The following is a 13,933-nucleotide window of genomic DNA, read 5'->3' on the forward strand; positions in this document are numbered from 1 at the left end:
GATCAAATCCAACATGGCAGCACCCATGCACCACCAGGATGGAAATGAGTCAGGCATCTTTGTCGGAGGCATTTACAGGGTTTGCAAGCAAACGCCCACCTTGTATGGAGAGGGTGCAGCCCATGAACCCTCTCCCCACACCCGCAGCTGACGTGTAAAGGTGTATTATGTCCTCAGTTTTTCTTGGTGGTCTGGTGGTCAGGAAATGAGGGGTTTGTTTGTGTTAATCAATTGTCAATTAAGCTGAAAGTAGGGAATTTATGTCCATGTCTATTATGTAACAATGACTTGAATACGTTTTAGTTAACAGGTAAAAAAAATCTAAATTTGTGTTAGTGTTCAAATAGTTATGGACCTATCTGTACACCTCTATATAGCCCTATAGAGGACACAGCGATGGTCCAGGATTCATGATGCTGTTTGTCCATCTCTATGTATAACTGAAGTTCACTTTTCATGTCTCCTCTTCCTTTGATAGATAAGAATCTCGCTCTTCATGGTCGACCCACAATGTCATCCATTCATAAGGATAGCGATTGGGGCTATTTGGGAATGGCAGTAAATGGAATAGATGGAAACCCAGACACCGACTTGTATCACGGATCGTGTTTTCACACAAACAAAGAAATGTCTCCCTGGTGGAGGGTGGACCTGCTAGAGTCCTACACAATTCACTACATAACAGTCACTAACAGAGATGCCTACGGGAGCAGGATTAATGGTGCAGAAATCCTTGTCGGATACTCTTTGACCAACAATGGAAACAGCAATCCAAGGTGAGCCTCAGCCCTTATTGCTGTCCAGGCTTTGTTAACATTTTTTTACTTATTTAACTTGTCACAGGTGCTCCTCCGACCCACATCCCGGGTTGCAGACGCACCCATGCTCCTCTCCGTGCCCCCGGAACCCCGGGACTGCTCTCATCTTTCTTCGATCCAGCGCTTACGGAGATTTAAAGGGCCAGCATGCCAATAATTCATAGTATCATAGTATCATAGTATATTAGGCTGGAAAAAGACGCAAGTCCATCAAGTCCAACGTAAGAATTAAATAAATGTTTTATCCCCATAACCCGTGATATTTTTTCTCTCCAGAAAGGCATCCAGGCCTCTCTTGAACATGTACATAGAGTCCGCCATAACAACCCCCTGCGGCAGAGAGTTCCATAGTCTCACTGCTCTTACAGTAAAGAACCTTTGTCTATGGTGATGGTAGAATCGCCTCTCCTCTAGGCGTAGAGGATGTCCCCTGTGTATGGTGATGGTAAAATCGCCTCTCCTCTAGGTGTAGAGGATGTCCCCTGTGTATGGTGATGGTAGAACCACCTCTCCTCTAGGCGTAGAGGATGCCCCCTGTCTATGGTGATGGTAGAACCTCCTCTCCTCTAGGTGTAGAGGATGCCCCCTGTCTATGGTGATGGTAGAACCCCCTCTCCTCTAGGCATAGAGGATGCCCCCTTGTCCTGGTCACAGGCCTAGGTATAAAAAGATCTTTGGAGAGATCCTTCTACTGTCCGTTCAGGTACATTGTAATGAGGTCTCCCCTCAGCCGTCTTTTTTCTAAACTGAATAATCCCAAATTTTGTAATCTGTCATTGTATTCTAATCCCCCCATTCCCCTAATAATCCTGGTTGCTCTCCACTGCACCCGTTCCAGTTCTAATATATCCTTTTTATACACTGGTGCCCAAAACTGTACACAATATTCCATGTGTGGTCTGACCAGGGATTTGTATAAGGGCAAAACTATGGGGGATACGCTATCGTGCGCCAGCGTATGATAGCCCCGCCGCTACAAATTCGCAGCCCAATACATGAAGAGGCTTCTGCATCTTCATGTAACGGACTGCCAGTTGCGCAGCGTTTATCCTACGCCAGGCAGGGCCTGGCGTACAAAGAAACGCAACCAGCAACTTTTCACGTATGAAAAGTCGCCGGCAGCAGCGAGTGCGCAGGTGCGGGGACAGTAACGCCCCGCGCCGGCCCACTCCCGTCCGGTCGCGCCCCCCGCTCGGCCGGCCGCGCCGCCCCTTCACGCCCCACTGGCGTGAAGGTGGCGGATTGGGGAAAATAATCGCAAAAGCTAGCAATAAGCTAGCATTTGCGATTATTTCAGGGCCTCTGCGCCACTGGCGGTGCGCAGAGGTCCTGATAAATATCCCCCTATGTCTTTATCATGAGAATCTATTCCTCTCTTGATACATCCCATAATTTTATTTGCTTTAGCAGCAGCCGCCTGGCTCTGGTCACTAAAATTAAGTTTACCATCCACCAATACCCCCAAGTCCATTTCAGCTCCAGTTTTACCAAGTAATTGACCGTTTAGAACATAACTATACTTTTTGTTTCCAAGTGCATAACTTTACATTTATCTACATTAAACCTCATCAACCATTTCTCTGCCCACTCCACAAGCTTCCCCAATCCCTCTGTAATGCTAAACTATCGACCTCAGTATTTATTACTTTACGCAGTTTAGTATCATCTGCAAATATTGAAACTTGACTGTGTAAACCCACTACAAGGTCATTAATAAAAATATTAAAAAGAAGAGGCCCCAATACTGACCCCTATGGCACTCCACTGGTAAGGTCAACCCAATCTGAGAATGTGCCATTAATGACCACCCTCTGTTTTCTATCACTAAGCCAATTACTTACCCAAATACACAGATTTTCTCCTATTCCCAGCAGTCTCATTTTATATACCAACCTTTTATGTGGCACGGTGTCAAATGCCTTTGAAAAGTCCAGATATACAACATCCACAGCGTCCCCCAGATCCAGTCTTGAATTTACCTCCCCGTAGAAACCAATCAGATTAGTCTGACAGGACCGATCTCTCATAAACCCATGCTGACGCTGGGTTATAAGGTTGTGCACAGTGAGATACTCGAGGACAGCATCTCTAACAAACCCCTCAAATATTTTCCCCACCACAGCAGTTAGACTCACGGGTCTGTAGTTTCCAGGATCGCTATTTGATCCTTTTTTGTATATTGGTACCACATTTGCTATGCGCCAGTCCTGTGGAACATAACCAGTCCTCAGTGAATCTTCAAATATTAAAAATAACGGTCTGTCTATCACGATACATAGTTCATGCAGAACCCGGGGGTGTATGCCATCTGGCCCCGGTGATTTATCTATCTTAGTGGTTGCGAGGCGGCGCCGTACCTCTTCCTGGGTTAAACTGTTGACATTCCAAAAAGAAATTACATTATTCCTCATTGTGTCTCCACCAGGGGATTTTCCTGGGTAAAGACAGTTGAGAAAGGGACATTCAGTAGATTGGCCCTTTCCTCATCTCCTTCCCCCATGACCCCCATGTTATTTCTAAGGGGACCCACACTCTCTGTTTTTAGTTTCTTATCATTTATATACTTGAAAAATAATGTGGGATTATTTTTGCTCTCCCTGGCAATTTTTCTCTCAGTCTCTATTTTTGCAGCCTTTATCTGCTTTTTACAGGATTTATTTTTCTCTCTATAATCCTGTAATGCCTCATTGCTACCTTCACGTTTTAGCACCTTAAACGCCTTATCTTTCTCGCTTATTGCTTTCCTTACAAGACTAGTTAGCCACATAGGCTTTTTCATGTTCCTCTTATGCTTTTTCCCATTAGGTTTGTGTTTCTCACAGGACTTTTTCAGAATATATGAGAAAAAGTCCCATTTTGGGGGGGGGCTTTTGTCTTTGAGAACATTATCCCAGTCTATGCCTTTAAGGTCTTCCCTTAGTTGCTAAAAATTTGCCCTCCTGAAGTTTAGAGTGTTGGTTGCCCCTTCCCTAACGTTCTTAGTAAAGCGTAATACAAAATCAATGATATTATGATCACTATTCCCCAGGTTCCCCCCAACCTGTAGTTTTGATACCCTAATTGGTGCTGACCAGCTGCCAATTCTGTTAAATTCCCTGCCAGATCTTTGTGCCTCAAAGCTTTAGAAAGCTTTATCTCTATGCCTTACGACTGTTTGTTGAATTCCCGTTGTGACCCCGGTTCCGCTCCTGACTTCGCTCCTCCACTGCCTGCCTTGGCCTTTTGCCTTGCTCCTGACTCCAATCCTGTGCCGCCGGTTCTGACCTCCTGCCTGTCCCTGACCATGATGCTGTATCACGATTCTGTACTTCGCCTTGGCCTCCACCGCAACAAAGTCTCGCCTGTGGAGCGACCCGTTGGTACCACGCCACAGCAAGTCCAACCCGCTTTGTGACTGGCTCTGGTGAAAGCCGGGTGCCACTTACATTTCGTTCCCAGGTGTCGTCTTACACCATTGTCCACGGTGGTACAGAGGATCCACTACCACTGATCCTGAGAGTAAGATCTGGCCATGGATCCCGACAAGGCTCCGCTTCCTGAACTGGCTGATCTTACCACCATTGTGGTCCAGCAGTCTCAACAGTTTGCCGTGCAAGGACAGCAGCTCACCTCAACTCACCGCAAGAATTCACCGCCACCCTGCAGCATTTATTGGCTACTCTGCACCAGCATCCAGTACTGCCGGTACCACTCATTACTATGGCTGCATTGTCTACTGCTGAACCCAGGCTGCATCTTTCCATGCCCTCCAAATATGATGGTGTTATGCAGTAGTTATGCAGCGGCTTCATTACTTAGTGCCCCCTACATATCGAGCTGATGCCTTCACAGTTTGCCACAGAATGGGCTAAGGTAGCTTTCATGATCAGCCTCCAGGAAAGCCCTGGCATGGGTTACTCCCCTCTGGGACAGGAACGATCCAGTCACGGCTACTCTCACCACGTTCCTTTCTGAATTCCGGTCTGTCTTTGAGGAACCTGCCCAGGCGTCTTCTGCTGAGACCGCACTGCTGAAGCTGAGTCAAGGGGACTCCTCTGTCGGAGACTGCGCGGTCCAGTTCAGTACTTTAGCCTCCGAGCTGGATAGGAATGAGGCGGCCTTGCTTGCTACTTTTAAAAAAGGACTGTCTGGTCAGATCAAAGATGCCTTGTCTGCACCGGACCTGCTGTCTACGCTGAGTGGTCTCATCTCTCTGGCCACTCAGATTGACATCCGGTCTACTGAGCATTTTGAGGAGCAAAGTCTGGAAAAACCACAAGTCAGTACCCGACGTCTGCCCCGCCTGGCTCCAGTCTTCCAAAGACCACTTCAGCCATCTTCCGTGTCTGCTGAAGAGGAGCCCATGCAGGTGGATAGAGCTTGTCTGTCTTCCAAAGAGCATTCCAGACTAAGACAGGAGAACCTCTGCCTCTATGTGCCAGCCCGGAGCACTTTCTTATGTCTTCTCCCAGCTCCTGCTCCCGTCCGGCCTGGCGTGCGCTCACCGCTGATTGGCGCAGGCACTTCCAAGATCCCTTATAGGCCGGCTGTTCCCAGGATTCCCGGCCGGATCTTTGAGCTACCTTGCCTTAGTGAAAGCTTCCTGTGCTCCCTACGTTTATTCCTTGTTCCTGCTCTGCTGTATTCCTGTTGTGACCTCAGACCTGACTTTTGACTTCTGTATCTCTGCCACCTGCCCCGACTGTCTGTCTGTACCTGACCACGTGCCTGGACACCGATTCTGTACCACAACCTTGGCTTCCCCCGCGGGCTAGTCGCATCTGTGGAACGACCTGGTGCCACCCTACCGCAGCAAGACCATCCCGCTTTACGGCGGACTCTGATGAAGACCAGGTTCCACTTAGATTCTGGTCCCAGGTGTCGGCTAGTACCATCTCCCGCGGTGGTCCAGAACCCTGACAACCATTAGATGCAATGAAACCTTTTTACCGATTCCTCGCTATTTTAGTGCCAAGAGGCATGAGATTTTTCAATTTAAATACATTATGATAGAACAAGTGCCACCCTCCAGACGAGGGGGTAATATTAAACAATTATTGAGGCGTTGTGAGGCTTATTGGATTCCTCTACTTGACACACTGGAACTCCATATGATATTATGATATTGCAAACATATAGTAACTAAAATGTTTTTGTTTTCACTATATTATAATAAATATGACTTGAACATGGTTACAATATAATTTTTATTCTTTGCATTGATAATTGTGCAATTTGATGTATATTTTTACCTTTAGACACGGACTGTGAAGTATTTCACCTATTGAGCCTCCCTCTTGGTTACATCACATCCCAGCTGAAGTGTGCCTGAGGGTGTGATGTCATTAGTAGGAGATTTACTTGCCTTATATAATGAAGTGTCTTTATGTATGTTGATATCAGTTGACAAAGGCTTGTGGACGGGCCCGAAACGCGTCCTGATCCGGCTCCTTCTTTGTCTTTTTTACAAAAGAAGGAAGAAGAATCACTAAGCAGTGAGTGCCAGGATTTTTTCTTTCTACTGGTAACCACATACGGCACTGAGTTACCATTCAACAAGACAAGTAATAGATCAAAATTTGTGGCAGATTATATTTTTATAAGGTAACACCAAAAAATATCTTATATGTAAAAACAAATATTTTTTCAACTTTAAGCCTCTAACCTCTTTTAAAGCAAATAACTGTGAACACATTTTTTTTTAAAAAAAGCATTTCTCTTGAAAAATAAAGCCATAAAAATAATTCCCAAAAAATAAAACGTTAGAGACATAAAAAGTACACAAAAAATTGGACAAAACCTGAATGTGGAAATCACTGTGAGCCTGAAGCAGTTAAAGAACTTACGCAAATGTGAGGCAATTCAGGACACTGAGAGGAGGTTGGTGACAGACATTTCCTCCTCCCGATGTATATCAGTAATAGTAGAGCAGGGAGCGATGGCCTGGTATATGTATATATGTGTGATACGGACACTTACCTATCATCCTTTCTGTCACAGGTGTGCTCTGGTGACTTCTCTCCCAGATGGAGCGACTCAGACTTATGAGTGCGGAGCAATGGTCGGGAGATACGTCAATATCGTTTTGGCTGGACAGACTGAGGTTCTTCACCTGTGTGAGGTTCAGATCTTTGGAGAGCAATCACCGGAGGTTAAAATCTGATGATAAAATAATGACAGCAATATAGTAACAACCCCAATAATCACTGCACATATAACTGCAAGATATCATGAAATAAAAGCTTCCGCACATTCTCCGCCTGCTGTGTCATTTTTCACCTTTCAGGGTCCTGCTCGACAAAAAGTCAGACATTGCTTCTTGGGATTAAGGATGTGTTCCTCACTGTATGGGGGTAGTGTCCCTCTCTGTATGGGGGTAGTGTCCCTCTCTGTATGGGGGTAGTGTCCCTCTCTGTATGGGGGTAGTGTCCCTCTCTGTATGGGGGTAGTGTCCCTCACTGTATGGGGGTAGTGTCCCTCACTGTATGGTGGTAGTGTTCCTCACTGTATGGAGGTAGTGTTCCTCACTGTATGGAGGTAGTGTTCCTCACTGTATGGAGGTAGTGTTCCTCACTGTATGGGGGTAGTGTTCCTCACTGTATGGGGGTAGTGTTCCTCACTGTATGGGGGTAGTGTTCCTCACTGTATGGCGGTAGTGTCCCTCACTGTATGGGGGTAGTGTCCCTCACTGTATGGGGGTAGTGTCCCTCACTGTATGGGGGTAGTGTCCCTCACTGTATGGGGGTAGTGTTCCTCACTGTATGGGGGTAGTGTCCCTCACTGTATGGGGGTAGTGTCCCTCACTGTATGGGGGTAGTGTCCCTCTCTGTATGGGGGTAGTGTCCCTCACTGTATGGGGGTAGTGTCCCTCACTGTATGGGGGTAGTGTCCCTCACTGTATGGGGGTAGTGTCCCTCACTGTATGGGGGTAGTGTCCCTCACTGTATGGGGGTAGTGTCCCTCTCTGTATGGGGGTAGTGTCCCTCACTGTATGGGGGTAGTGTCCCTCACTGTATGGTGGTAGTGTTCCTCACTGTATGGAGGTAGTGTTCCTCACTGTATGGAGGTAGTGTTCCTCACTGTATGGGGGTAGTGTCCCTCACTGTATGGGGGTAGTGTCCCTCACTGTATGGGGGTAGTGTCCCTCACTGTATGGGGGTAGTGTCCCTCACTGTATGGGGGTAGTGTCCCTCACTGTATGGGGGTAGTGTCCCTCACTGTATGGGGGTAGTGTCCCTCACTGTATGGGGGTAGTGTCCCTCACTGTATGGGGGTAGTGTCCCTCACTGTATGGGGGTAGTGTCCCTCACTGTATGGGGGTAGTGTCCCTCACTGTATGGGGGTAGTGTCCCTCACTGTATGGGGGTAGTGTCCCTCACTGTATGGGGGTAGTGTCCCTCACTGTATGGGGGAAGTGTCCCTCACTGTATGGGGGTAGTGTCCCTCACTGTATGGGGGTAGTGTCCCTCACTGTATGGGGGTAGTGTCCCTCACTGTATGGGGGTAGTGTCCCTCACTGTATGGGGGTAGTGTCCCTCACTGTATGGGGGTAGTGTCCCTCACTGTATGGGGGTAGTGTCCCTCACTGTATGGGGGTAGTGTCCCTCACTGTATGGGGGTAGTGTCCCTCACTGTATGGGGGTAGTGTCCCTCACTGTATGGGGGTAGTGTCCCTCACTGTATGGGGGTAGTGTCCCTCACTGTATGGGGGTAGTGTCCCTCACTGTATGGGGGTAGTGTCCCTCACTGTATGGGGGTAGTGTCCCTCACTGTATGGGGGTAGTGTCCCTCACTGTATGGGGGTAGTGTCCCTCACTGTATGGGGGTAGTGTCCCTCACTGTATGGGGGTAGTGTCCCTCACTGTATGGGGGTAGTGTCCCTCACTGTATGGGGGTAGTGTCCCTCACTGTATGGGGGTAGTGTCCCTCACTGTATGGGGGTAGTGTCCCTCACTGTATGGGGGTAGTGTCCCTCACTGTATGGGGGTAGTGTCCCTCACTGTATGGGGGTAGTGTCCCTCACTGTATGGGGGTAGTGTCCCTCACTGTATGGGGGTAGTGTTCCTCACTGTATGGCGGTAGTGTTCCTCACTGTATGGCGGTAGTGTTCCTCACTGTATGGGGGTAGTGTTCCTCACTGTATGGGGGTAGTGTTCCTCACTGTATGGGGGTAGTGTTCCTCACTGTATGGGGGTAGTGTTCCTCACTGTATGGGGGTAGTGTTCCTCACTGTATGGGGGTAGTGTCCCTCACTGTATGGCGGTAGTGTTCCTCACTGTATGGCGGTAGTGTTCCTCACTGTATGAGGGTAGTGTTCCTCACTGTATGAGGGTAGTGTTCCTCACTGTATGACTGCTCAAATAATAAACACTTACTAACCCGGAGCCGGATTGGCCCCTTTAATACCGCATACCCCAAATATAAATAACCAAACAGAAACCATTGCTTAACCATTCTCAATTGTGGGTCGACTCGGGGTCGGCCACAGCTTTATTGAAACCATTGATAATTTAACCATTTCTTTGTTTGAATATATACACACTTTTAACCATTCCACTTTACATAACACCAGATAACACCCTGTATGCCTGCCATATGTAAGGGCATGTAGGGCAGTGTTACCCCTAAAAAACCACCACGGAGGAGGTCATGTATCCACAACTACATGACCCTCCGACCCCCAGCCAACCAAAAACCACACCATATCCATTCCAACCTGGTGTCCGAAAGATGGACGCCAACAGGTAACAGCAAACAATCACTGGTGCCCACCAGCTGATGTAATACATCACTCTTCCAAACAAATTGTGACACCCAGGTATTGTCACATCCACTATTGCTGCATCTCTAGCCCCGTACCATACAGCTTTCATGATTATGTCCTACCACACCAACTCCCGGTAGAGAAAGAAAAACGTAAATCGCTCCAGGTCGGGCTGGATTAGTGTAATTTGTCGCCTAAGGCGAATGTAGCAGATGACGACGCCCCTTAAATGATGACTACTGAATAATGGCCGATTATCGTAACCTCAAGCTGTTTTTTGCAAGCAGTGCAGGACCCGGAGACCTCACCCACAGATGTTGGTACCATAGAAGCCCAAGGTTCCACCACCCAGATGGATATTCACGCGCTGATCTGCCCAATAGACACACAAGTGTCCTAGCATTCACATGCTGGAGTGAAAACCTGAAAAAGATAATGCATTAGCAAAGAAGCAAAATTAAAGTGACATAACCTTCAAAACAATTAGAACGCCAGCACCTTATCCATCCCACCCCTGAAACTAAAAAGACCTTACACACTAGCTGTAAGTGCAGCGCCAATTTTAAGAGGGTTCCTTAGAAGGAGCCCAACTGCACTAAAACCCTTCATAAAACCGCAGCAAATTGTAAACAACTCGCAGGAAACTGATTTACAGGAGCAAAACCCAATCCCACGCACACAAACTTTGAAATACAAGGAAACCTCAATTACATGACAAGTCTCACCCCAAAAAAGGCCATAAGGACAGCCCAATACCCTTATTGAGTTATTTGACACAATGACATCTACATAAAGCCAGGGCCAGGAACAGGCAGGGCCGGCGCTATGGGTAGGCAAAGGTGGCAATTGCCCAGGGCCCCCAGGGAGAAAGGGGAGAATCTCTTCTTTCAAATGAATCTTGAATTTTGTTTCTAGGTGCTATGGATCCAGAGATATTCAGGTTTAAAGTGAGAATATCAGGTGCCATTTTTATATATAAATATCACTTCCGACGGCAGTTTAACAGTTAATATCTCCGTTTTTCTGCATTTTAGAAACACAAATTTAGATTCATATAAAAGAGGAGACTCTCTTCTTTCATAGGAAAAAAGAAGTGAGGTTCTATGAGTCACAGAACCAGAGATACAGCCCCCTGAAGTGTCTCCCCCATCTCCAGATTCTTAGCCATCAGGCTGCAGGGAGTATTTGCTGCACCTCAAAGATAATGGAAATATTCACTTTATATGTTACTAGTACTACATTTTGAGAAGGGATAATATCAACTAATATTCATGTTTTTAACCCTTCTCTATGCAAATCTAAGAACACACTTTGGGCCACATGTATCAATCGTTTTTTTCTGTTGTTTTTGCGCCTTTTCATTCAGGCGCACCATTTTTTGTGCCATTTTTGCGACTAAATGTGACTAAATACTAGCTGCGCAGCAAAAAATAACCAGCTTTCCCTCATTTATCCTAGCAATCCAGATGTTTTGATGCGCCTAATGATATTCATCACTTGCGACTTTTCATTTAGGCGCAAAAACGGGCGCAAAAACACTCCAGCCCGGAGCTGGCGTTAACTGAGAAGAAAGCACTGAGCCCCTTTGCAGAACAGCTCATTTCTAGCAGAAAAGCTCATCCAGACACTGCAGACACTAGAACAGATCATACAGACATGAGATACTCTGCAGACACTAGTACAGATAATACAGACATGAGATACTCTGCAGACAGGAGCTGCAGACTCTATTTACACTTCATCACCTTCTATTTACAAAACATTCTGCAGAATCCTGAGCTCAAAGCAAGAGAGAAGAGAACGTTACAGAATGTTGCACATAGTACTGACAGGTGTCCCCCATGTAATTCTGCACAGTATCACCAGTGTTTCTGAGGGGGATACTGTACAGAATTACAGGGGAGCAGCAGGAGATCAGCACTGGGGGATCCCCTCCAGGAGAAGCCCCTGCTGAGGAGGTCACTGGGTGCAGGGTGTCACACACCTGGGTGCTGCTGAGGAGGTCACTGCGTGCTGGGTGTCACACACCTGGGTGCTGCTGTGGGTGTTATCTTCATTCTGGGCTGTGGGAGAAGCAGAGAGGAGCTTGTAGCAGGATCACATGTAAGTGCCTGAATCTAACGTTACGCCGAAACTGTGCCAAAATTGCGCCTAAACTGTGTTAAAGTAAAGTGATTAATAAGAGGCAGGAAATTAACTTATCACAGATGGTTGTAGCTTGTGATAATTCTGGCAAAACAGTGCACCAGAATTTAGGCGCAAATACTACACTTAGGCGCACAAAAGTGATAAATGTGGCCCATTCTCTCTTATTCCCTTTTATTTTGTGATAGTTATTTTTTGTTGGGAAAATTGACTGATACGATGAACATTCGATCCTCTTCGCCTAATGTGACTACACCACGACCAGAACATGTCCATAAAGTTATATTGAACACCAAAAACACACACATGTCCTGGTATAAAGTTTTTATTTCCCATCATCCTCCATTATTACACCTGTGTTATGAGGGTCTCACTCTCATTCTTATGAAGCGCGGAGGGTTCTGTTATTGTGCAGCTAATACAATGGCGCACATCTAAACGTGACTTTTATTATCTCATTAGAGGGGTTTATGGATATATAGTTATTTATTTGGGTTACCATTGTGTAAGGAACAGACAATGATAGATCTGTGTGAATTTTCTGCAGTTCCCTTTGCTGCATGTTTTGGTGAATATGCACATGTGGAGTCTGTATGATCCCCTCACATCTTACTGTTTTAGGAAAGTATATTTTCTTTATATAAGTATTCTGGATTTGTACATATTTTAGAGGAAATTTTGAATGTTAATTGCCAAATGCATCGCCTAGTTGTCTGCTTTCAAAATTCTATAGGTTTTATGGCGCCTTTACTTTTTATTCTGTTTTATTGCTATATTTTGCAGGTTGTGACTGTCTAAAAATGTCTAGCTGAAAAGCAGATCTCTAGTTATTACAGTTTTAGTGATATTATGTGGATTTATTCATGTGAACATATCAATATGGGACATGGGACACATGTCCATGTATTACATTTAGGAGATGTGAAGGTAAATATTTTCTGTTTGGATCAAATTTTTTGCCATCAAAGTCAAATTTTAAGTATTTTTAATAAAATTTTTCAATTTGAATCAAAATTGCATGAAGGCGCCTATGTCTATAAAATCTTTGATGCAATTTTGAAAATGGGGCAAGTGTCTGCTTTCAGAAAATATCGGTCCCCCTCCCCAAATTATTTGGAGTGTGGGAGGAAACCGGAGGACCCGGAGGAAACCCACGCAGACACAGAGAGAACATACAAAATCTTTGCAGATGTTGACCAGCGCTGCAAGGCTGTAGTGCTAATCACAGAGCCACCATGCTGCCCATAAATCTCCCTATCATCTATCTATCTCCTATAAAATTCTCCCATATTACAGTTTGTTTTACCATACTAAAGGAGCCTCTTGCTGACTGTGACTGGTCATAAAATAGTTTTATTTTGGGGCCCCACTTTTAGTTTTGCCCAGGGCCCCACTTTGTCTAGAACCGGCCCTGGGAACAGGCATCAGCCCTGTGGGAGATTTGGCCCAGTAGAGACCGTGGTAGCGGGGTGCTGTGATGCAGTTCAAGACAGTGACACCAAGGTTTAGTCCAAAACAGGTCTAGCCTGCGTTTATTGTAGCAGCAAAATAAAACAGCCTTTACATTCAGGCATTAAATAAACAAAAATCCTACCCGTCAGGGTGCTAACTATACAGGTATTCCACTAACTCACCACTATACAAAATCACTTGGCTGCTCCAGGCACAGAGGTCAGGGCTGTTTTCTCTCCAGCCTCCTTCCAGAGAAAGACAACACTTCCAGCTCTGCTGAGCGGTTTAAAAAAAAAAAGACTGATTGGGCTGCTCCCATCACCTGTGTCCAAGGTGCTGGACACCCAACCTCAGCACTAAGGCCTTGCATAATAGGAAAACCTAGGGGAAACATACCGCCCATCCACAGTTAACCCCTTCAGTGTCCCACAGCCCCTACAACACAACTGTCCGCTATGATCAACAAAAATAGCTCTAAAAACCTCAATGGTGCTAATGATCCAGGGAGATTACACCCATTGTGGACATGGAGCCCCTACTAGCAAAAACCCCCCCATCGTCATAACCTGACATACAGAAACCAGAAGGCCCAAGACTGACCACGTTGCAAAAGCGACTCAAAGACGCACAAACAGGATGACAAGACAGCGCAAGGCATTGTAACTGCTCCCCCCTCTCTTAGGCAAAATACCATCTCCAAAATAAATTTCCATACCACTAAAATAGGATTCAGCTGAAGAGGGGACAACCTAAAGACAGTGAAGGAAACGAAAGA

General features: G+C 46.1%; 1 protein-coding gene across 1 annotated transcript in view; it reads left to right on the forward strand.

Moving 5' to 3' along the window:
• Positions 1-7,054, forward strand: part of LOC140122765 (fucolectin-like) — a 69,567-nt gene extending 62,513 nt beyond the window's left edge. The window contains exons 5-6 of the mRNA XM_072143961.1: positions 479-776; positions 6,798-7,054. Coding sequence (XP_072000062.1) covers positions 479-776; positions 6,798-6,960 — 461 coding nt within the window. The 3' untranslated portion in view covers positions 6,961-7,054. The remainder of the gene's footprint in view (positions 1-478; positions 777-6,797) is intronic.
• The last annotated feature ends 6,879 nt before the right edge of the window (positions 7,055-13,933 follow it).

This window comes from Engystomops pustulosus, chromosome 3 (genome assembly GCF_040894005.1).
Source record: "Engystomops pustulosus chromosome 3, aEngPut4.maternal, whole genome shotgun sequence".
Lineage (NCBI taxonomy): Eukaryota > Metazoa > Chordata > Amphibia > Anura > Leptodactylidae > Engystomops > Engystomops pustulosus.